Source organism: Trachemys scripta, chromosome 10 (genome assembly GCF_013100865.1).
Source record: "Trachemys scripta elegans isolate TJP31775 chromosome 10, CAS_Tse_1.0, whole genome shotgun sequence".
Classification (NCBI taxonomy): Eukaryota; Metazoa; Chordata; order Testudines; family Emydidae; genus Trachemys; species Trachemys scripta.
In genome coordinates, this window is record NC_048307.1 from 33,362,972 (window position 1) to 33,385,920 (window position 22,949).

General features: G+C 46.0%; 1 protein-coding gene across 2 annotated transcripts in view; it reads right to left on the reverse strand.

Moving 5' to 3' along the window:
• Positions 1-22,949, reverse strand: part of ADCY9 (adenylate cyclase 9) — a 185,169-nt gene that overhangs the window by 45,855 nt on the left and 116,365 nt on the right. Inside the window, exons 3-5 of one of the 2 annotated variants that reach the window (XM_034783827.1) lie at positions 22,579-22,683; positions 9,464-9,681; positions 1,719-1,821 (exon numbers count right to left, since the gene is read on the reverse strand). In XM_034783827.1, the coding sequence (XP_034639718.1) occupies positions 1,719-1,821; positions 9,464-9,681; positions 22,579-22,683 (426 nt within the window). Of the gene's footprint in view, positions 1-1,718; positions 1,822-9,463; positions 9,685-22,578; positions 22,684-22,949 lie in introns of both variants that reach the window. The other variant, XM_034783826.1, reaches the window with a different exon arrangement.

A 22,949-nucleotide genomic window follows, 5' to 3' on the forward strand; every position in this document is an offset into this window, starting at 1 on the left:
CAAAAGCAGATGCAATACTAGCATGCTGAGAAATAACAGCTCACATCTATTATTTAAGTATCCACACCAGCAGAAATTAAATGTAAATTCTTTCCGTAGTATCACGACACAGCTTTTACTCAAAGATAGAGTGAGAGTTTCAGAATGCACTAAAAACACATTTATGCTTAACTGTATTATAAGGTAAACTAGAGATGTCTGAGGGCTTGTTTTTATTACCGCATTAAATTGGCACTGCTGCATCGATGCAGCAGCGCCGAATTAGCGAGTCTGTTGAATAGGAGAGCGCTCTCTTGTCGACGTAATTACTCCACCTCAACAAGAGAAGGAAGCTATGTCGGTGAGAGAGAGTCTTCCATCGACATAGCATGGTGTAGATGCCGCTTTAAGTCAATGTAAGTTACGTTGCTCAGGGGGGTGGTTTTTTCACACCCCATGAGCGACATAACTTACATCGACTTAGGCAGTAGTGTAGATGAGCCCTTATTTATTAAGACTGAAATTAAGGAAGATAGGGACTGTAGCCAGGGACAATGCAATCATATGGTACAAGAATTAAGGAAGAAATGTTCCCATAGGATTTATTTCTTACCAGTGGTAGAGGGAAGGCTGGGGAGGGGGGAACTCAACCCTCTCCCCCAATATTAATCAGTTAACTCCGACATCTGAAGTTGATATTTACCAGTAGAGAATCCCTTGCTACCAGCTGATGTCAAGGAAGCAAGGATACCTGCCATGTCTGAAAGTGGGACGCAATGTAATAAAAAAACAAAACATTCAGGACACTAATATTTGGTAGTGCAGAATTCTGAAAATGATGTGGAGTTCATTTCTTTAACTAAAGTCTTCTGTACTTCCAATTTCATACTGCAGTAGTTTTATGTAATTTACAACACTGAGATGAAAGCACGTTTGGGTGAGGATGAGATAAACTTGGGACTGCAATAAGTATTAGAGAGCCAAGATCCAATTTTGAGAGTTTTCATTCTGTAAGTTAAGATATTTGAAAAGGCAGTAAGGAGCATTTGCCTTCCACTACTACCTGATTACATAATTTTGGCCTGGTGAAAGCTAAATCTAAATATGAAAATGAAGGTACAGTAGAACCTCGGAATTACAAACACCTTGGGAATGGAGGTTATTGGTAACTCTGAAATGTTTGTAACTCTGAACAAAAGGTTATGGTTGTTCTTTCAAAAGTTCACAATTGAACATTGCCTTAATACAGCTTTTAAACTTTATATGAAGAAGAAAAATGCTGCTTTCTCTTTAGTTTTTTAGTAGTTTACATTTAACATAGTACGGTACTGTGAGTGATGTTTTTTTTGTGTGTGTGTGACTCTGCTGCTGCCTGATTGCGTACTTCTGGTTCCAAATGAGGTATGTGGTTGACTGATCAGTTTGTAACTCTGGTGTTCATAACTTTATAGAGTATAGAGTCAACAGCTGAAATTTATTCTGGTCCATTTTTACTGGTGAAAGAAAATAGAAAGCCAGAAAGAATCTAATGTTCAAATCCTGGAAACTGATCATGACAGGTGAACTAAAATAAGGTGGTCATTTCTCAGTAGTTCTAAATATTATGTCATATTTGACACTCCATGATCTCAGTCATCAACTGCAATAAAATTTGCAAAAACAGTGAGATAATTATTTTGGCTCCTACAACCGGTACCGAAAGACTGCTGACACCCAACCCGATTCAGGGGAAAACGCACCTCTTCCTGATAGCTGGTCCTGTAAGCCATCTCCAAGTCCCCATCCAGGAAGTTCAGGCTCAACTTATTAATTGGTGGTTTAAAGAAATAGTCTTTCATCAGGCTAAAGAGAAGAGAGAGACAATGTGAACAGTTTTACAAGGAGTTTACTTAGCTGTAATTCTTCTTCAAAGATACCATTTCACAGGTTTCTCACTCTTGGATCTCTGCTTCCAGTGTGAAACCGGTGGTCTTAACAGTTTTGATCGTTTGAAGTACGGGTAGCTTCTCATTGTTCATCAGAAGCTGCAGTACCTACAGCAGGGTTGGGCAAACTTTTTAGCTGGAGGGCCACATCTGGGAATAGAAATTATATGGCAGGCCATGAATGCTCACAAAATTGGGGCTGGGATGCAGGAGGGGGTGCGGCTCTGGCTGAGGGTGCAGACTCTGGGGTGGGGATGAGGGGTTTGGGGTGCAGGAGGGTGCTCTGGGCTGGGATCGAGGGGTTTGGAGGGCAGGAGGGGGATCATGGCTGGGGTAGGGGGTTGGGGAATGGAGGGAGGCTCAGGGGTGCAGGCTCCAGGGCGGCGCTTACCTTAAGCGGCTCCCGGAAGCAATGGCATGTCCCTTCTCCAGCTCCTATGTATGCTGCCCCGTCCACAGGCACTGCCCCTGCAGCTACCATTGGCTGTGGTTCCCAGCCAATGAGAACTGCGGGGTGGCACTTGGGGCAAGGGCAGCGTGCAGAGCAGAGTGCCCGGACTGCCCCTACGCATAGGAGCCGGAGGGGGAGTCATGCCACTGCTTCTGGGGGCCACGTGGAGCAGCCCCCAACCCTGGTCCCCGGCTGGCGCGCCGGAGTGGGGCAATCCTCAGACCCCACTCCACAGCGGGAGCTCAAGGGCCGGATTAAAATGGCTGGCGGGCCAGATGTGGCCCGCGGGCTGTAGTTTGCCCACCCCTGACCTACAACATCACTCCGCATCCTTAAAGTGAAAGATGAAAATTCCCCAAAAAACATTTATAAGAAAAGGAAACATTTCATTACAAATAAACAAACAAACTAATACATTAATACAAACAAAGAAGACAGGCTCTTAAACTGTCAGGAAGACATTAAAAGTCTTTTAAAAAAACTTTCGAACCAAAGGATAACTGAAGAAATAAGTGTCCACAGATCACCAAATGGTATACATTAATAGCTTCCAGACATTGACACATGCAAGAGACACACCCTTTTTTTAACTGAAGCATATCAAATACCAGAAATTGATAAAAAGTTGAAAAATTATTAATAAAGTATTTTCCATTGCAGGGAACAGCACTTGGTTATCACTGCCTTCAGAGACTAATAATAACTCTGAACCTTCCCAGGATCATACAACAACAGCACTAGACAATCCAGACAACCAGGTAAAGGAATCTGAGACAGAGTTGGAGAGCTCAGCCTTGTTTCTGAGACAGGAGATCCAAAAACCTTTGGTAGAAGAGCCAAAGGCACTGATGAACAAAGAGAATGACATATTAGACCTGATGCGCCTGGCAGCAGATACAAGGAATGTTTGTGGACTCTCTCACCTTTTCCTCCCAGTGCCTGGTGGAGAAGAAGCCTCAATTCTGATTCAGTAGAAAGGCTTTCTGAGCAAGAGATGGAACATTTTGAGATTACAATGGATGTAAACAGATTTATGGCAGAACATGTTCGCTTGTGTTAACTCTGACATTTGCAACACTTGTCATCTGCAAGTGTTTTCTTTCCCTGGTAGATGTCAGGCAGTTGGATGAGCCTGATGCTGTGTACATCATTAACAATGCTTTATGGCAGAGTGTCTGAGAGTATGCTCGTACACCTTGTTTATGTAATATTCTGCAGTGATACTGTAATCAGCACCTCTTTTCCTCTAATCTGAGATAGGAAAGATTTTAGAGAACATGGAGCTCTACTCCCTGGAGCTCCAACTTACTTATATGCAATTATATCCTTCTGTGATTCCGTGTGTACACCATAATTACATTTCTGAGACTTGAAGGAGAGTTCTGTGTTGCTCAAAAGCTTTTCTTCTTCACCAATATAAGTTAGTTCAATAAAAGATATGACCTCATCCACCTTGTCTCTGTAATTACACTGGCTGTTTAGAGTCAATTTTTATTATTATTAAGGTTGCAGTTGTGTCCAAAATGTGCTAGGAACTTTTCAAACACAGAGGATGACAGTGTCCCTGCCTGAAAAACTGTAATACAGTATAGAAAATGAATGACCCATCTCAAGTTGGATGCATCCGGTACAATCATCGCTAAGTGAAAGTTTCTGAATCACACACTGAAAAAAACTCTTGGGGTCATTTATCAAATCTGATGCCAACTACATGAAGATGCTTAAGGATTCCATGGAGCTGATCTCCACTTATATTGTTTTCTCTTGAGTTGCCTACTCCTCTGCTGCTGACAAGGAAGTGTTCTGGAAGCCCTAGAAGCACAAACTCAATGGCATAAGATAATAGAAAGGAGATTTTTCTATTGAGATGCAGGACAAGTCAATCCCAGATATCTGGCCAATGACTTTGTACCAAAGTGCTTTTAATGTGTTAAGTTTTTAAGGTCAGCTTTCAAATGTCAAACCACAATCCTTGACTGGATCTCCAGAGAAAGACCAGAAGACTTCAACCATGAATAATGGCGATGATTTTACTTCATTATCTCAGCCCTTGCTATATACTGAAAGCATTATAGGAGGCACCAAGAAAATGACAAGTTACACTCTGATCAAATCTCCTCCTCCTGCATGATTAGAACTATTTTTATTGAACTGTCCATGAAGACCTGGGCATCCTTGCAGAGGCTAGCAGGGATTTCAGACACTCATCTGGCATTCTGATAAGTCAGGGTGACATCTTGGCAAAGTACACTTCAGCCAAATTGCCAATGTATGAATTTTATGAGCTTTTTTGGGTGGTTGGACTTTCTTCCTCCATGAAATCTTAACAACAAAAGAAGACAGAGAATGTAACTTCACTTCAAGAAACAAAGTGTCAAAAAAGCCAGAATGGAGAACAGGCCTCAAAGCGCCAAAGACTAGGGTCCAGTGGAATGAGGCACCAAGTCCAGTTGACTCTAAACAGAGTCAGGAAACAGACTGAGCATCTATAGGGCCTTTGAGAACGTGCCTGCTATAATGCCCTAGCTACTGCCTGCATGCCTCTGATTTCTATTAATCAAATAGTGTTAGGAAAATGAAGATTGAAATAAATCACCTTTGTAGTTAAAAGAGGAATCTGGTCAAAGAAACAACACTAAAAGGATGAAGCGGTATGAAGAAAGGAGCATATTAGGGTGCTACTCTGTAGGCCACGGCTAGAAGAGACCTTAGAATGCACTGAAGTGCACCATAGATACTGTCATGGCTGGGATATAAGGAACAGTTACCAGTATTTCAGAGGATTAACATTTTTAAGAGCTCTCAAGGCTGATTCCCACTCTGGCACTTCGAGTCCAGAAGGTGGGGGCTTGCAAGGACTCTAAAAATTAATTACTTGCCACTCCAGACTTGTATTAAACTCCCAAGGTTACAGTTTTTCTCTGACCTTGACTGGGTAGATGCTGCCACAACCCAAATGCAAAACCCCTTGGAATCCAGGAAGGCTCACTTGGGAATTCCTTCCTGTGGGGTACGCTCAAACCCTTTCACCCTCCCCCCCGGGGAAGGGCTGAGAAAGGAAAACAAAGAAATCAGCTGTTGCCCACCAGCTAATTAAAAAACATGTGCACAAACCTCTTCAGACACAAAAAATCCAATCCTGTTCTTAAAAAAGGTAAATTTTATTAAAAACAAAAGGAAAGAGAATACATCTGGATCTTAGGCTTTTACTAGATTTGAAAATCCCACTTACAAAAATTAAACATCAAGAATAACCTTCTTGAGGTCCAGCTTAAAGGTTACAAGCAAAACAAAAGCATTTGGGGTTAGCACAGAGGAGTCCATAAGCCTTACAAAACAAAAGAAATAAACCTAATTGCGTCTTCCTAGACATTTTTGATCTACTTACATATCTGGGTTTCCGAATAAGCAATTTCTAGGCCTGATTCTGATGACTTTCATACCTGGACTTCAGCTTCTCACAGTATAACTGCTGCCCTGTTCCCCTCTTCCCCGGAGAACAACAACAGACACAAAGGGCAAGTTTTCCCCCAATTTTAAAAAGTTTTAGCCTTCCCATTTGGCTCTTTAGGTCAGGTGCCCACTCCCTTCCTTTACCTGTGGACTTTTTTAACCCTTTACAGGTAAAGCAAGTAGAGAACAGCTACTAACAGGGATTTTATAGCTAGCTGACTGGCTGGGTGTCCATAAAAGGGAGCTCCCCCCCCTTCATTTATCTCACACACACCCCAAATCACAGATGGTGCTGGCCAGCCTGGTTTAGGTCAGGTCCACACCGGCTGGGATTTCTTCCCGGAGGTTTAGGAAACAGAATTAATAAGATACATGTACCTCTAATTTCACTAATAATTACATGAAAAACTAAACTACTTTTCACATTTTAAGGTCTACAATGACTCAGAATACAGGGGACATTTTCACTCTGATAATTCTGGGAAACCTTCACGGGAGAGTTCATCAGCCACTTTGTTAGAGGCTCCTGAAATGTGTTGTATTTCAAAATCAAAGTCTTGAAGAGCTAAACTCTACTGAAGAAGTTTTTTGTTAGTTTCTTTGACTGAGTGAAGCCACTTTAGTGCAGCATGGGGTCAGTCTGCAGCTGGAAACGCTGTCCCCAAATGTATGGGCGTAGCTTCTCCAGAGAATACACAATGGCTTAACATTCTTTTTCTGAGACTGACCGGGGCTTTCCCTCTCAGAAATTTTTTGCTGAGAAACACGACAGGGTAGAATTGTTGATCTGGTCCTTCCTGCATTAAAACTGCTCCTAAACCATGCTAGGACGCATCTGTGGTTACGACGAACGGTTGGTTGAAGTCCGGGGCCCTAAGTACAGGGTCAGATGTAAGGGCCGCCTTAAGATGGTTAAAGGCTTCTTACACTTCTCAGTCCACTGAACTGCATTTGGCTGTTTTTTCCTGGTTACGTCTGTCGGTGGGGTGGCAATTTGGCAGTAGTGTGGTACAAATCGTCGGTAATACCTGGCCAACCCCAAGAAGGATTAGACTTGCTTCTTCTTTGACTTAGGCATTTTGGATAGCATTTACTTTAGCCTGTAAGGGGTTGATAGTTCCTTGATCCACCTGGTGTCCAAGGTATGTTACCCTGTTTAGGCCTATTTGACATTTTTTGGCCTTAACGGTTAATCCTGCCTCTCTTATGCGCTGGAAGACAGCTTGGAGGTGTTCCAGGTGTTCTGCCCATCTGAAAATCTGAGAATATAGCCACATTGTCAAGGTAGGCAACTGCAAATTCCCCAAATCCAACCAGAAGGTTATCTACCAGTCTCTGGAAGGTAGCGAGTGCTTTTCACAGTCCGAAAGGGAGCACATTACATTCATACAGCCCTACAGGGGTGATGAAGGCTGACCTTTCCTTGGCTGGGTCATCTAGCAGCACTTGCTTAGTTAAGTCTAAGGTGGAGATGAACAGGGCACATCCCAGTTTCTCCAATAGCTCATCTGTGCATGGCATTGGATAATTCTCTGGGCGAGTTACAGCATTTAGCTTACGGTAATCCACGCAAAAGCGGATTTCCCCATCAGGTTTGGGAACCAGAACCCCTGGAGAGGACCATGCACTCTCAGAGGGGTGGATTACACCCATCTGTAACATGTCCTTGCTCTCCCTTTCTATTGTGGTTTGGCTTAAGGAGCCATCCAGTAGGTTTGGGCTCAAATTGGGCAAGCATCACCTATGTCAATGGAGTGGTATGCTCGTTCTGTCCGTCCTGGGGTGGCTGAAAACATTGGTGTGAAGCTTGTGCACAGCTCCTGTATTTGCTGCCACTGCTTATGCCCAAGGGTGATGGAAAGGCTCACCTCTTCTACGTAGGTTTTCTCGAGCAAGGGCTAGAGAGTCTTAGAGAGTTTTGCAGGTTGGTTACAAAGTCCAAAATGTTAGTTCCTGGAGAAGATGTAACCCCCTCCCATTGCTGTTTCACCAACTGTAATGGCCCCTTGACTTCATGGCCATAAACGAATTCAAAGGGTGAAAATCCCAAACTGGGATATGGTACAGCCCTATAGGCAAAGAGCAACTTCTGCAACACTAGGTCACAATCATTGGAGTGCTCATTCAAGAATTTAAGTATCATGGCCCCCAAAGTCCCATTAAACTTCGTTTGATGGTGGTAAAGGGGGTCAACTAAGTGATTCACCCCATGAGCTTCAAAAAGATGTTTCATGGCCTCTGCCAGGAAGTTAGCTCCCGAATCCGTAAGGAGGTCGGAGGACCAACCTATCCCAGCAAAAATGTCTGTTCATGCATGGCTCATGCTTTTAGCCCTGGTGTTGCTTAGAGCTATTGCTTCCAGCCATCGGATGGCAAAATCCATGAAAGTCAGTATGTACTGCTTTCCTCTAGGTGTCTTCTTAGGGAAAGGACCCAGAATATCCACAGCTACATGCTGAAATGGAACTTCAATTATGGGGAGTGGCTGGAGAGGGGCCTTGACCTGGTCTTGGGGCTTTCCCACCCTCTGGCACACCTCACATGATTGGACATAGGTAGAAACGTCCTTGCCTATCCCTTCCCATTGGAATGACTTCCCCAAACGGTCCTTGGTCCTGTTCAGCCCAGCATGGCCACTAGGGTGATCGTGGGCTAAGCTCAAGAGTTTTTTCTTATACTTAGTTGGAACTACCAACTGTCTTTGAGGATGCCAGTCTTCCTGGTGTCCACCAGAAAGAGTTTCCTTGTATAAGAGTCCTCCTTCTATAACAAACCTGGACCTATTGGAAGAGCTGAGAGGTGGTGGGTTGCTCTGTGCCACCATCCAAGCTCCCTGGAGGCTTTCATCTGCTTTCTACTCTGCCTGGAATTGTTCCCTTGATGCTGGAGACATCAGTTCCTTACTGGCTTGTGGATTTGGGCTTGGTCCCTTTGGAAGCGATGTAGGTGATGGGGCTGTTTCTGTTGACTGTGAACCACTCTCTGCTGGTGCAGTATGTTGTATTTCAGGCTCCGGCTGAGCCTCTTGTGTAGGTTTATCTGCTGCTGCCAGTGCAGACTCAATGGTGCCCTCTGGTGTTGGAGTTGTAGACGGGGTTGCAAGCTCTGGATTCAGTGCTGGCAAGGGTTCTGGTGCTGGTTGCGTTGCCAGTTCCGGTTAGGACAATATCAGACCAATACTTTCATGACAGTCCCCTTCTCTTTGTTCAGCATCCAAGACACAGAATGTATATATTTTCCTAAACACTTCAGTGTCACCAGGTATAATTATTATAAGCAGATATGAAATTTTTGTAGCTCCATGTTTATAGTAAAAATAGCAAATGCAAATAACATATGTACTATAACATATTACAAAGATTTTGTCATTTTTGAGGATATTTTTAGTTCAAAAGACTCAAATGTAAAATAACCGTTCAAAGAAAAAGATTAATAAAGTTAAGGAAAAACCTGCATTGGTATTCCTCTTAGCAGAATTTTCAGATTGGTGAGTTCCTACTGTAGTTACAGAATAGCAAGCAGACTAATATTAGAAAACTTACAGTATGATGACCAACATCACACAAGAGCAGGGGAACAGAGATTAAAGGCATGGAGCATGTTTGCTTTCTTTCCACCACACTATTTTAAAATTATGTAGCTAGTTCCTTCTTACCTGTCTTCTTTAATCACATCCACAAAATGAGCATCTGTCTTCTCTCTGATGTTTTTGAACCTCAGTGGAAGGAGTGCCGACTGGTCCAAACTCACTCCTACCCATCTTCCTTTCTCCTGCAACATCTCATAAAGTGATGTCTGGCTGTTGCTCAGCTTCTCGTCCCGTGGAGGACGCAAAAGTCCATTCTGGGTCTTTGGACTGCGTCGTCCAGGAGTCTGCTTCATAGCAAGAAGAAATGTACGAGTGAAGGAATAAATATGTAAGAAAACATACAAACGGCACAGAGGTTTGAACCTGATGATATTCTAAAAAAAGAGAGCTCTCAACAATGCCTGTAGCTATTTACATCATTCCACACTGATGCAACAGACATTCTGTACTTCAGAGTGACTCACTGACAGAGTGACAATCCTGGAATTTTATTATATAGATAAGGCCAGAAAGGACCATTGTGATTTTCTAGTCTGACTTCCTGTGTAACAAACGCCATAAGACTTCCCTGAATTGATTACTGTTGGACTAGAGAATATCTTTTAGAAAAACATCCAATCTTGATTTAGAAGTTGTCAGTGATAGAGACTCCATCATAATCCTTTGTAAATTGTTCCGAAGGTTAATTTCTAGTCTGAATTTGCCTTGCTTCAACTTCCAGCCATTGGATATACACTTTTGTCTGCTAAATTGAAGAGCCCTTTACTATCAAATGTATGCTCCCCATGTAGGTATTTATAGACTGGTCAAATCATTCCTTAACTTTCTTTTTGTTAAGCTAACTAGATTGAGCTCCTCTCACTATAAGGCATGTTTTCTAATCCTTTATTTATTCTTGTGGCTGTTCCCAGAATCCTCTCCAATTTATCAACATCCTTCTTGAATTGTGGACATCAGAACTGGACACAGTATTCCAGCAGTGGTCACACCAGTGTCAAAGAGAGAAGTAAAATAACCTCTCTACTCCTACTTGAGATCCCCATGTTTATGCATCCCAGGATTGCATTAGCCCTTTTGGCCATAGCAATGCACTGGGAGCTCATGTTCATGACTTCTAAATCTTTTTCAGTCACTGCTTCCCAGGACACAGAACTTCATCCTGTATGTATGGCCCACAATCTTTTGTTCCTAGATATGAACGCATATTTGGTCACATTAAAATGCATGTTGTTTGCTTGAGCCCAGGTTACCAAGTGATCCAGATTGCTTTATATTAGTGACCTGTCCCCTTCATTATTTATCATGTCCCCAACTTTGGGTCCCCTTCCAACTTTATCAGTGATGATTTTATGTTTTCTTATAGGTAACTGATGAAAATTTTAAATTGCTGGGATGAAGAACTGATCTCTGTGGAACCCCACAAGAAACATACCTGCTTGATGATGATTTCTCCTTTACAATTACATTTTGAGACCAATCAGTTAGCCAGTTTTGAATCCATTTAATGTGTACCATGCTAATTTTGTATTGCTCTAGTTTATTCATCAAAATATTGTGTAGTACCAAGTCAAATGCCTTTATCAACCAAACTTTTAATCTAATAAAAAAAGATATCTATAGTGGCACAACATTAGCTTTCCTTCAGTCCTCTGGAACTTCTCCAGGGTTCCAAGACTTATTGGAAATCAACATTAACAGTACAGAGAGATCCTCAGTCAGCGCTTTTAAAACTCTCAAATGCAAGGTATCCGAACCTGCTGATTTAAAAAATTACTGTCTTTAGTAGCTGCTGTTCCACACCTTCCATAATTAACAATGAATGGAAAGTGTTATCATATGATACTAATATGTCATCTGTTTTTTTCACCAAGCACTTCTGCATTTTCTGCATTATTATTGACAATTCCATGATTTTCATCTAGTAAGGAACCAATACCATTGTTAAGATACCTTTTGTTCCTAAATATACTTGAAAAACTCCTTCTTATTGTCCTTAACTCTTCTGGTCATAGATTTCTCTTTGTGTTGTTTTGCCTCCCATACCAATTTTCTACAATTCATAGCTTCTGATTTATATTTATACTATCAACTTTCCCTTTCTTCCATTTGCTATACATTGTTTTGTTTTTACAGTTGCCTTCACTTCCCCTTAATCCCGGTTGGCTTTTTTAACCAGTGCAGCCTTCCTTCTTGATTGTGGGATTGTTGTTTTTTTGAGCTTGTTCTCAAATAAAATGCTTTTAAACAATTTCTAATAATCATTTACATTTTTCTGTTTAAATTCTTTCTCCCAACTAATTTGGCTCATAAGTCATCCTCTGCAAAGACAGACCATAGTCTCCAAATAAAGACTACTATATCAGATATTTAAACTGACAGAATACTTGATTCTTGCCAAAAGACCATATATAATACCTTCTGAATCTCATTAGTTTTTTTGACTAATATATCTTTAGAGACTATGTGCTATCTTGCAGAAGGAATGAGGATTGTATATGCTAGTGCAGACAGGAGGGTTCAATGAGGAACGATCCCTTTCCATCTGAAGCTTTCTTGTACCTAGGGTACTTGTATTTAAACATTACTTGGTTAGAGGAATTTAAATCAGGACCATCTCCATAAGGAATCCACTAAATCAAGAGCTGGTTAACAGGTAATTCCCACCCCACTTGAAGGTATTCTTTTTTCTTTTAATTAACACTTTAGTAAGTTTCTTTGCCTGAAAATACATTAACTGTAGAAAATGTTTATATAGAAGCTAAAATATGACAGATATCTCTTTAGACTATTATTTTTTTAATTCTTTCTGCTCATCTGAGGAAACTGATGAAAATGTATGCTTCCTTAGAGTGATGTGGAGAAGCCTGATATGGAAGAACAATAGGGTATAAATTGGCCATGAACAAATTCAGGCTGGAAATTAGAAGAGCAATTGTATCACAGGGCTGCTTGTGATGGTTGGGGGCAGGGCTGGGAGTCCCTTCCAATTTATGTCCTCTGTTCCTAAAGTTCATATTTCAGGGCTTGAGATGGTCCTCTGGTCCAGGAAGGGGCATGTTTTTGTTTGTTTTAGTCTCCTTCCTGTGAAGCATTGGAGATGGCCACGGCTGGAGTTGACACGCTGGATGGGGAGGGCCAGTGCTGAGGTGGCACCAAGCACTTTCTCTCTCACATGCTTAGGTGGCTGATGGCTACTCATTTGCTGAGGGTCTAACTAATTACCATACATGGGGTCAGGAAGGAATTTTTCCCCAGGTCAGATTGGCAGGGACCTTGGGGTTTTTTCGCCCTCCTTGCAGTATGGAGGGAAGATCACTTGCCAAGATTATCTGGGTATATTTCCCATAATCAATTCCCCGCCATTGCAGGCGCTTCAGGCATGAGTGCACCTTGGTCTCTACTATTCTATTCCTGTCACATATTGGTTTAGTCTTCTGGGGGCTGTAATACTTTGGTCTAGTTTTCGTGTGCAGCTGCTGGATGGTGTTGATGGTCTGTGATACATAGGAGGTCAGACTAGATCAACATTTCTCAAATGTGGCCACCAGCAGATTTTTTTTTGCGACCATGACAGCCTCCAAAGCATGAATTAAGATTTTGGGGGGAGGGGGGAAACAGCGATCCCTCCGTGCAGTGACCAGCTGTTGCTCCTGAATAGCTGTTACCTATTACCTATGGAGCCACACTTGCTGTGTACAGTTGCTGTAGTTACCGCAGCAGCTCAACAGCTCCAAGCTGCTGCAGGTCTTGGCAGCTCCCCAGCAGGGTGAGGGGCTCCCGCCCCGTGACACACTCCAAGCACAAGAATGGGAACACTGAATGGGGAGCTTTACTTCCTACCGCCTTCCTACTACATACATAAATTACAATCATTTGGACATGTACATGCACATATTTATTTGTTTTTCCTAAAGTTACGTATTTTAGGAAAAATTTGTCAGAGCAGCCACCAGCAAGGTGGCCACTGTCACGGAGTCCCCGGGCGATGCTCTGGAACTGCTCCCCACAAAGCCAGTCAGGACTTTGGGGAACCTCCTCTCCCTCGGAGCAGACCGTCTTCAGGGCAAGAAGCTCACACCTCTTCACCTCCTGGGTCTGACCTTGGGGCATTCAGCATATGCCCCTCCATGCGCTTCCCACAGCGAGTCTGCCCAGGCGGGGTCCTGGGGAAGCCAGAGGGTCCTGTACGCACCCCCACTTTGCAGTCAGACGTGACTCTTAGCCAGCCAGTAAAACAGAGGTTTATTAGATGACAGGAACTCGGTCTAAAACAGAGCTTGTGGGTACAAAGAACCGGACCCCTCAGCCGGATCCATCCTGGGGTCCCGCGAGCCAGACACCCCAGTCTTCTGCCCTCACTCCTAGTCCCCAGCCAGCTCCAAACTGAAACCCCCTCCAGCCCCTCCTTCTCTGGGCTTTGTCTCTTTCCCGGGCCAGGAGGTCACCTGATCTCTTTGTTCACCTTTAGCTATTTCCTTGAAGGGGGGAAGGGCTCTGGCCATTTGTTGCCAGTGAGACAGAGTGTCAGTGATTTATGCACACTGGCCTTTATCCCACCACCTAGAGACCTAAGAAACGCATAGGGGAAACTGAGGCACCCACACAGTATTCAGAGGAAACATTAAGAACAGTCCCACTTCGTCACAGCCATACTCTGAGGTCACCAAAAAATTAGTTGTGAGAACCGCTGGACTAGATGCTCTGATGGTCCTTCTGGCCTTAAACTCTGTGACTGTGACTTCTCTGAGCCTTTTTTTCTTTCAGCTCTCCGGCAGAGGCTCAAATCCCTAAGAAAAATCTTCCCTTCCGTCAGCTCAAGGTTTTTCTGGGCTATCGCCACTCTGTTAATCTTAACAGGACAAGATTAGATTTTAAAACTGCTTGTGTGGCAGGAGAAAATCCCTATTTAATAAATGTTGCTAACTCTAGCTGTACAGTAGTTTCTGATGGTGACTGGCAGACTGACTGATGCACCCTATCCCAATTTCCTCTAATAAAGAGAGGTGCATATTGGGAAAGGAGAACTCCACAGGAAGTTAGGAGCCAGACAAGTTCCTTATGTAGTTTAGGAAAACTGAGAGAGGTGCTTGAACACACTAAGCTGGCATCTAAAGGCAGCGATAAGGCATTTCTAATAAAGGGATTATGAAGAGTGGGCAGTCTCTAGGGAAAGAAGGCTGCCAGAGGAAACTTACTGCCATTCTCCTCAAGAAACTTAAGGCGTCTGTAGGACCTGGGACTCAAGTGTCACTGCATGTTTTAGTTTTTTTGTGTTCAACCTGCTTCTATTTAAAGTAGGCATTCCAGAGTCACCGGGCAGCATATATATATCAGTCTTGCTTTGTTTGGTAATATTTAAACTGAATAAATGAGGCACATCTGACCTTGTGTACGCTGAGAGACAAGGAGGGTGAGGTAATATCTTTTATTGGATCAACTTCTGTTGGTAAGAGAGACAAGCTTTCAAGCCGCACAGAGCTCTTCTTCAGGTCTCTGAACTCTTGTGTGGCTCTATTGCTTAGGTCCCTCACCAACAGAAGTTGGTCCAATAAAAGGTATTACCTCACCCACCTTGTCTCTCTAATATCCTGGGACCAACACGGCTACAACTACACTGCATATAACTTGTGTACACTAGCATTTTTCTTCTAGTTATCCACTGTTGCAGCTCAAAGTGGCACTAGTGTAGAAAACACTACCGGCATTTTATCCATTGTTCCACAGACCTCCTCTAAGTAGGGACAGATGAAACTGTGGTTAAAATGTCAACAGCTAATACACACTAGGGATCATAACCGCTGCTGCCACTGATGGAGTTGCAGTGGTGGAAATCTCAAAGAAAAATTCAGCCTGTGTGGAGGTTGTTTGCTTTAGAGACTCTCTGGTGGTTTGTGGTAGGTGACACTTAAGCAGAAGGGGTAAAAGTATCCTACGCATATCACCTCAGCATTTTGGGATGACCAGCAACATCTTTCTTTTGAAGTAACTGCCTCTTGATGTGCTGAGGCCTGCACTGGAAAAAACGGTTACTCACCTTCTCGTAACTGTTGTTCTTCGAGATGTGTTATTCATGTCCATTCCAATCAGGTGTGTGCGTGCGCATGTGCACGGTAGCTGGAAGATTTTTCCCTTGCATCTGTTGGGTCAGCCTGTGTACCCCATGGAGTTGCGCTTTCATGGCGCTCAATATACAGCCCTGCCAACCCGCCACCCCCTCAAGTCCTTCTTTCTGGCAACTCCGAAAGAGGGATAGGAGGGTGAGTATTGGACTAGACATGAACAATACATCTCGAAGAACAACAGTTACGAGAAGCCTACGTTCAGAAGTTGAGGTCAGAGTCTTCCACTGATTGGAACATTGCTCATCCAAAGGCTGCATCGTCTCTGGCCTGCTGGGTAACTGCATAGTGTGTGGTGAAAGTGTGGATGGAGGACCACGTTGCCGCTCTGCAGATTTCCTGAGTGGGGACCTGCACCAAGAATGCTGTTGATGAAGCCTGCACCCTGGTAGAGTGCACAGTGATTGGGGGTGCGGGAACCCCCGCCAGGTTGTAGCACTCATGAATGCAGGATGTGATCCGTGACAAAATGCATTGTGATGACCAGGCAGAGCTTTCATTCTGTCCGTCACTGCCACAAATAACTGGACCGATTTTCTGAATGGCTTCATTCTCTCGATGTAAAAGGCTAGCGCCTTGTGGACATCCAGTGAGTGAAGTCTCTGCTTCCTGCCAGTAGAGTGCAGCTTAGGGTAGAATACCAGAAGAAAGATGTCCTGGTTGATGTGAAACTGTGACACAACCTTCGGGAGAAAAGTAGGGTGAGACCTGAGCTGAACCTTGTCCTTATAGAACACGGTATAGAGAGTGTCTGATGTTAGGGCCTTGAGCTCAGACACCCTCCTGGCCGAGGTTATAGCTACCAGGAATGCTACCTTGTAAGAGAGGTAGAGCAGGGAGCATGTCGCCAATGGTCCAAAGGGTGGTCCCATGAACCTAGAGAGGACCAGGTTGAGGTCCCAGGTGGGGACAGGGTGTGAGGATGTGAGGGTACAGTCTGTCGAGTCCTTTTAGAAATCGGCTGATCATAGAGTTGGCGAACACCAAGTGGCCTGCTTGCAGGTGTATTGAATGTTCCACACAGAAGTCCTACAGCACCGCTTTCAACTCTCTGATGTTGATGTGGAGAGCCAGGTCTGGGTGAAACCAGAGACCTTGGGTCCTGTCGTCTCCCAGATGGCTACCCAGCCCAAGTCTGATGAGTCCATCACTAGCAAGAGAGATGGCTGCAGACTAGTGAAAGGGATCCCTGAGCACACCTCCTGAGTCAATGCAGGAGGGAGTCGAGTACTGGGCGAGGCAGGGTCACGATCCTGTCCAAACTGTCCCGGGCTGGGAGATACACTGATGCAGCCACGACTGAAGGGTCGAAGCCTGAATCTGGCATGCTGCACCACGTAGGTACAGGCAGCCATGTGACCGAGAAGCTTCAGGCAGTTCCTTGCTGTGTTGGTGGGAAACTGTCTGATCCCTCAAATGATATCTGTCAGGGCCTGAAACATTGCTTCTGGCAGGCGTGCCCTGGTGGCTTGGGTCGAGTCCACAGTACTGCCCCATAAACTCTATCCTCTGGACCGGGGACAGAGTCGATTTTGCTTTGTTAAGAAGGAGACCCAGATTGTCGAAGGTGGTTCTGATGAATCTGACCTGAGCTTCCACTTGGGTCCTGGAGCGGCCCTTGATCAGCCAGTCGTCGAGGTACGGAAATACCTGTACCTGGTGCCTGCGCAGGAATGCAGCAACGACTGCCATGCACTTGGTGAAGACTCAAGGTGCTGCTGACAGGCCGAACAGAAGGACTGTGAATTGGTAGTGGGTACTGTACACCACAAACCTGAAGTACTTTCTGTGGGGCTGAGTAAATGCAATATGAAAATACGCGTCCTTCAAGTCAACGGTGGCATACCAGTCTGCTGGATCTAGCGAAGGGAGGCTAAAGAGACCATGCGGAACTTGAGTTTCTTAATGAACTTGAGTTCTTTCAGGTCCAAGACAGGCCTGAGGCTGCCTTTGCCTTTCGGTATTAGGAAATACTGGGAATAAAAGCCCTTGCCCTTCTGCTCCTGAGGAACCTCTTCCACTGCCCCTAGCGATAGTAGTGAGCGAACCTCCTGTATAAGGAGTTGCTCGTGAGAGGGGTCCCTGAAGAGGGAAGGGGAAGCGGGGTGGAAGGGGCACAGAATTGGATGGAGTATCCTCTCTATCATGTGGAGCACCCAGTGGGGTCCGAAGTAATACAGGACCAAGCACGGTAGAAAGGGGATAGTCGTGATGAAAAGGTAAGGCGGGGTGGATCCAGATCTTGCTCTGGTGCGCCGTCCTCGACCGCACCTTCAAAAAGCTGGTTTGGCCCCTGAAGATGGCTTGGATTGTTCTGAGCCCTGGCCAGAGGGTTGACGCGGCCTTCTCTTGCCGCTCCGATTTCTCCTTCTGGAGTCATCTTGGCGGTTCTGATGATCGAACCATTGAGGAGACTGTGGACGGAAGTGTCTCTGCTGCGTTGAAGGCGTATAGAGGCCCAGGGACCTGAGGATGGCTCTGAAGTGTTTAAGGCTGTTTAGCCTTTTGTCTTTTTTTTCTGAGAAGAGAGTCTCACCCTCAAAAGGCAGATGGTTTGCTGTACATCGCAGGAGAGGCCAGAAACCTGGAGCCACGAGCCCCTTCTCCTAGCCACTCCTGTGGTCATAACCCTGGTGGCCACATCTGCTCCGTCAAGTACCACCTGAAGGGACACCCTTGAGATGAGTCTCCCTTCCTCAACCAACACTGAAAACTCGGCATGGGAATCCGAGGGGAGCAGCTCTGTGAATCTCGCCATCGCCGAGCAGGTGTAGGAGTACCTGCTGACAATGGCCTGCTGATTAGATATAGATCTTTCTCCCATAAAGGACAAGCCTTTTAGCCTCCCGATTCTTCGGGGAGGGCCCCTGGAAGCCCTGACGCTTGCGTTGGTTGGCAGCATTGACCATGAGAGAGTTAGGTGTGTGATGCGTGTATAAATGCTCATAACCCTTGGACGGCACAGAGTAGCGACTTTCGTTGCGCTTAGCTGTAGGGGCAACGAGGCTGGAGTTTGCCACAGAGTTTTCGTGGTGTCAGAGATGGTTGTTATGAGGGGCAGGGCAATACATGCAGGTCCGTAGGAGACGAGAATGTCCACCATTGGATCTGCATCCTCCACTACCTCCCCTGCCTGAATGCCCAGGCCCTGGGAAACCCTCTGCAATAATTTCTGCAGAACCCTGTTGTCCTCCATGGCCGGGGCTGTCACCATTCCCACCAACGCTTCATCTGGCAAGAACGAGACCCCCATGAGTGGTGGCTGCTCCCTTCCTGCCACACCGATAGGTCCCGCGGCACCCAGATGGTGTCATGCCCCTCAGTGTAGGGACTGCATACACCGACGCAGGCACCGCCAGTGCCGTCGGTGCCGATATCATTCTCAAGGTCTGAACTGCTGTTGGCGCCGGAGTTGATGTCGCCACTGGAGTCCTTGCTGATGCCGGGCCCCCCAGACCCGGTGCCGGCTGTGCTGGAGGCATCGAGATGGTAGTGCAGGGTGGTAATAGGCCTACCCGCAACCCTGCCAGTGCTGGCGGGGGGGACAAACAAGGCAGAGGCCACCGACGTTGCCCTGGAATGAGACTCTTGGCTGCTACCTTGGCTTTGATGAAAAGCCCAGGGAGTCCAAAAGGATCATTGCACTGGGGGCTGCCATTGGGCAGGCCACCGTGCTGGGAAAGGGTGTCGGTCCCGAGTTGACGTGGACCGTCTGTTCCTACTCCTCTGGGACTGATAGGAGCCTGACTCTGACTCCGAGGTGTCTGAAAACGATGACCACGGGGGAGCGGTACTTCTAGGCACCATGCTTTCGCACCAAGGCCTCAGGGATCAGCATGGCTGCTGGGTGTGCTCTGGTGCCGGGGATGGCGCGCCAGGGTTGGAGATCAGCTGGCCATCATAGTGGGCCCGGGGAACAACCGGTGCTGGTGACCTGTCCCGTTTGGAGGAGAGAATGCTGCCATGAGGTGAAGCAGTTCTTGGGCTGCTTCAAACGCCTCCGGTGTCAAAGAGAGGTGCAGCTCACAGCTCGGCCTTGGCGAGCGAGGAGGGTCCAGACTCAACTGCCCTTCTATGAGGGCAGGAGTCAGCACAACCATCGCCGGTGGAGCAGCACTAGTGTGGCCCAACTTGGGTCTAACAGCGGCAGGCTCCTTAGGCCTAGAAGGGGGAGAGTGACCCCTCTCTGGCCTCCTCTTTTGCGGCACCAGCGATTGTGAGCAGTGCCTCCATGGGGCATGTGAACCTCAAGTGGAGCCGTGACGGTGCCGTGAGTCCTTATCCTTACCCGGCACCGGTGCTGACAGTGCCGGTGCACTCCGCACCGAGGAGGAGATACTCAACACAGGGTCCATCGACCCAGAGTCGGACTGGGGGTGGAGTGCTGCCTCCATCAACAGGACCTTCAGGCACTGCTCTCTATCTTTTAAAGTCTTGGACTGAAAGGTCTTACAAATGGCACAATGATCCTTCTGCTGGCCCTCTCCTAAACACTTTGGACAAGAGGTGTGAGGATCGCTTCTGGGCACACTCTTGCCACAGGCTTCGCTGGCTTTGAAGCCTGGAGACCCCTGCATGTTCCAGCATCAGGATAGCGTAGGAGGGAATTCTCCCCCCGCAAAGGAGACCTATGTAACACTAAAGAACTACCAACTACTAACTATTAACAAAATGGAAAACTAATGGAGAACAACGTAAGAAACTGCTAAATGCGCTTGTCAAGACAACAGCAAAGGGAAGTTCCAGCTAACTGTCACTGATGGTAAGAAGGAACTGAAGGGGTGGCAGGCTGGCAGGGCTATATATTGAGCGCCATGAAGGCGCGACTCCAGGGGCACCGAGGCCGACCTGACAGATGGTGCTAGGGAAAAATCTTCCGGCTACTGTGCACGTGTGCATGCACACACCTGATTGGAAATTACGTGAACAAGCACTCGAAGAAGAATCGAAATTTCCTGTACCCACTCTGCTCTAACTCGCTCAGAGTGAGCAATGGTGGAGTTGTAGTACAAGCATACTGGACCCAATACAGTAGGCTCAAATGAGACTGCATTCACTGCATATTCTGCCCTTTCTGAGCTTAAAAGATGTCTGTGCTGATTCATAAATGAAGGACTGTGTTAAGATGATACGTGGTAAGCAAGAAAATGTGGGTCTGGAAATTAATGAACCAAAATTGGTGTGTCAGAAATTAGGCCTAATTGGTGAATAAAATAATGTGGAATGGGCTGTTCCACTCACCATTCCCTCTGTGGGTCCTAAAAGAACAGACATTAGAGGGAAAAGAGGAAGAACAGACGGAGGCTACTGGGGCGAGCTTTGCCATCATGGCTACCACCCACACTGGGACCCCGGGCCTTCGTCATTCTGATCCTGAGAGATCACCTGAACCAGACCAGATCAGAGAGAGGGATCCAGATGACATTGCCAACCCCTACCAGCTTCAGCTGAATACCAAACACCCCTGAGATGAAACAATATGAAACTTTAACAATAGCAGTAACAACAGTAGCTACAGCCCATCTCAACTACCTTCTTCTTTTCTAACCAAGAGCTGTTATTACCATCTTTGATACCATCTAAAAGACTGTCAAGCAAGGGGAGTTTTCCTTCTAAAACTCTCAGGCTAAGGGAAAGAGAACCAGGGATGCTGTTAAAATGAAAGCCTTAATTAATACTTCACATTTCAACACTTTAACTGTTTTTCCTTCTTTTCTTTATCTTTAATAAAAGGTTAAAAGGATTTTTAATGGTGTTTGCGCCATGGTACTAAGCAGGCTGAGGTCTCTGTATACAAAACCTAACCCTTGTTTAACACTGTTTAATACTGGAGAGTGACTGGGTTATGTTAACACTTTGGATCATATATTTCATCCAAATAAATACAACAGTGCTTCTGCTGTGCCTATCTATTATTTGAGGCAGAGGTGTAACTGAGAAGAGAACATCATAAGTTGAAATATTTTCATAAAATTGATTTTGAGTGCATCAGTTTTGGGGTTTCCAACTTGAGATATTTTAAAGTAGTCAGACGTTCAGAGGTCAGGTGCTCAGCAATTTCTGAAAATCAGGTCCTCTAAGGCAGGCCCGCACAACTCATAAAGCAGCGAGGGCCATATTACTCCAAAGAAAACAGCTGAGGGACGAACCCCGCCCATCCTGTGGAAAAAACCCTCCGTCCCCAGCGCTGCCCTTCTGAAACAGCAGTATTGAACCTTGGTAATATGTTATAGCTGGCCCTAAAGTAGTACAAATAAGGTAAAAGAAAAATGTCTTTTTGCTAGAAGTAGAATAAGATCTTCCCCCCACTTTGTAATCAATTGCCCTGTTGAATGAATGAGGTGTGAATGAGGAAGGCGTGGAAGGCAGGCACCTCCAGACAGCTGCAACCCTTGGAGAGGGGATGGGAGCCAGACCAGATCAATAGAACAGGTCAGCTACTGACTCGCCGCTCGCCTCCTCAGCCCCCCCACCCCCGCTGCCAGCTCACCTGCCTCCCTGCCACTGCCCACCTGCTCGCCTCCTCAGCCTCCCTCCCCCAGCTCGCCTACTCACCCCCCGCTACTGCCCGCCCACTCACCTCCTGAGCCCCCGACCGCCCCAGCTCACCTATTCAGCCCCCCCCGCCCCCAGCTCACCTGCCCCCCCCCCACTGCCCGCCCGCCTCCTCAGCCCCCTACCCCCCACCGGCTTGCCACCGCCCCCCCCGCCACTGCCCGCCTGCCTCCTCAGGCCCCCACCCCCCCGGCTCACCTACTCAGCCCCCCATCCCCTGCCACCGACTCACCTGCCTCCCTGCCACTGCCTGCCCGCTCGCCTCCTCAGCCCCCCCCCCCCCCGCTGCCGGTTCACCTGCCCCCCTGCCACTGCCCGCCCGCCCCCTCCCTCACCCGCCGCTTGCCTACTCACGCCCTGCGGGCCACACAGTGAACCCACCAAATTCTGAATTCTGAAATTGGCTCTGCTGCTTGCCAGTTATATTGAAGTGAGGAGGAACCCCGTACAAAAATGAGGCTATTAAAACTGATGTAGGGGAGTCAGGAGTGAGAAAACGTAAGTTACCTTGGTATTGTTTTTATGTTCATCCTGACAGCCATTTTGGATAGCTCCTTCCTCTATACTGACATCACTGTTGGGAGCAAATGTAACACTACATGAAGGACACGTCTGCAAGAAGACAAAAAATTGAAAACAGAAATATTCAGATACCATCAGAACATTATGCATTTCACAACAGACTCATTTTCACTGCCACAAGTAGACTCTCAAAACTGTCCATATTCCAAGATTCCCTTTCAATAAGAATTGCATGATAGGATGTCCAACCATACTGCAATTTTAGTTGGATGCTGTGTAAGGCCACAAAATGCTATTGTGAATAATTGCTGTGTAGTTAAGTGAAAACTAAACAGCAGAACTGAAAACAATGAGCA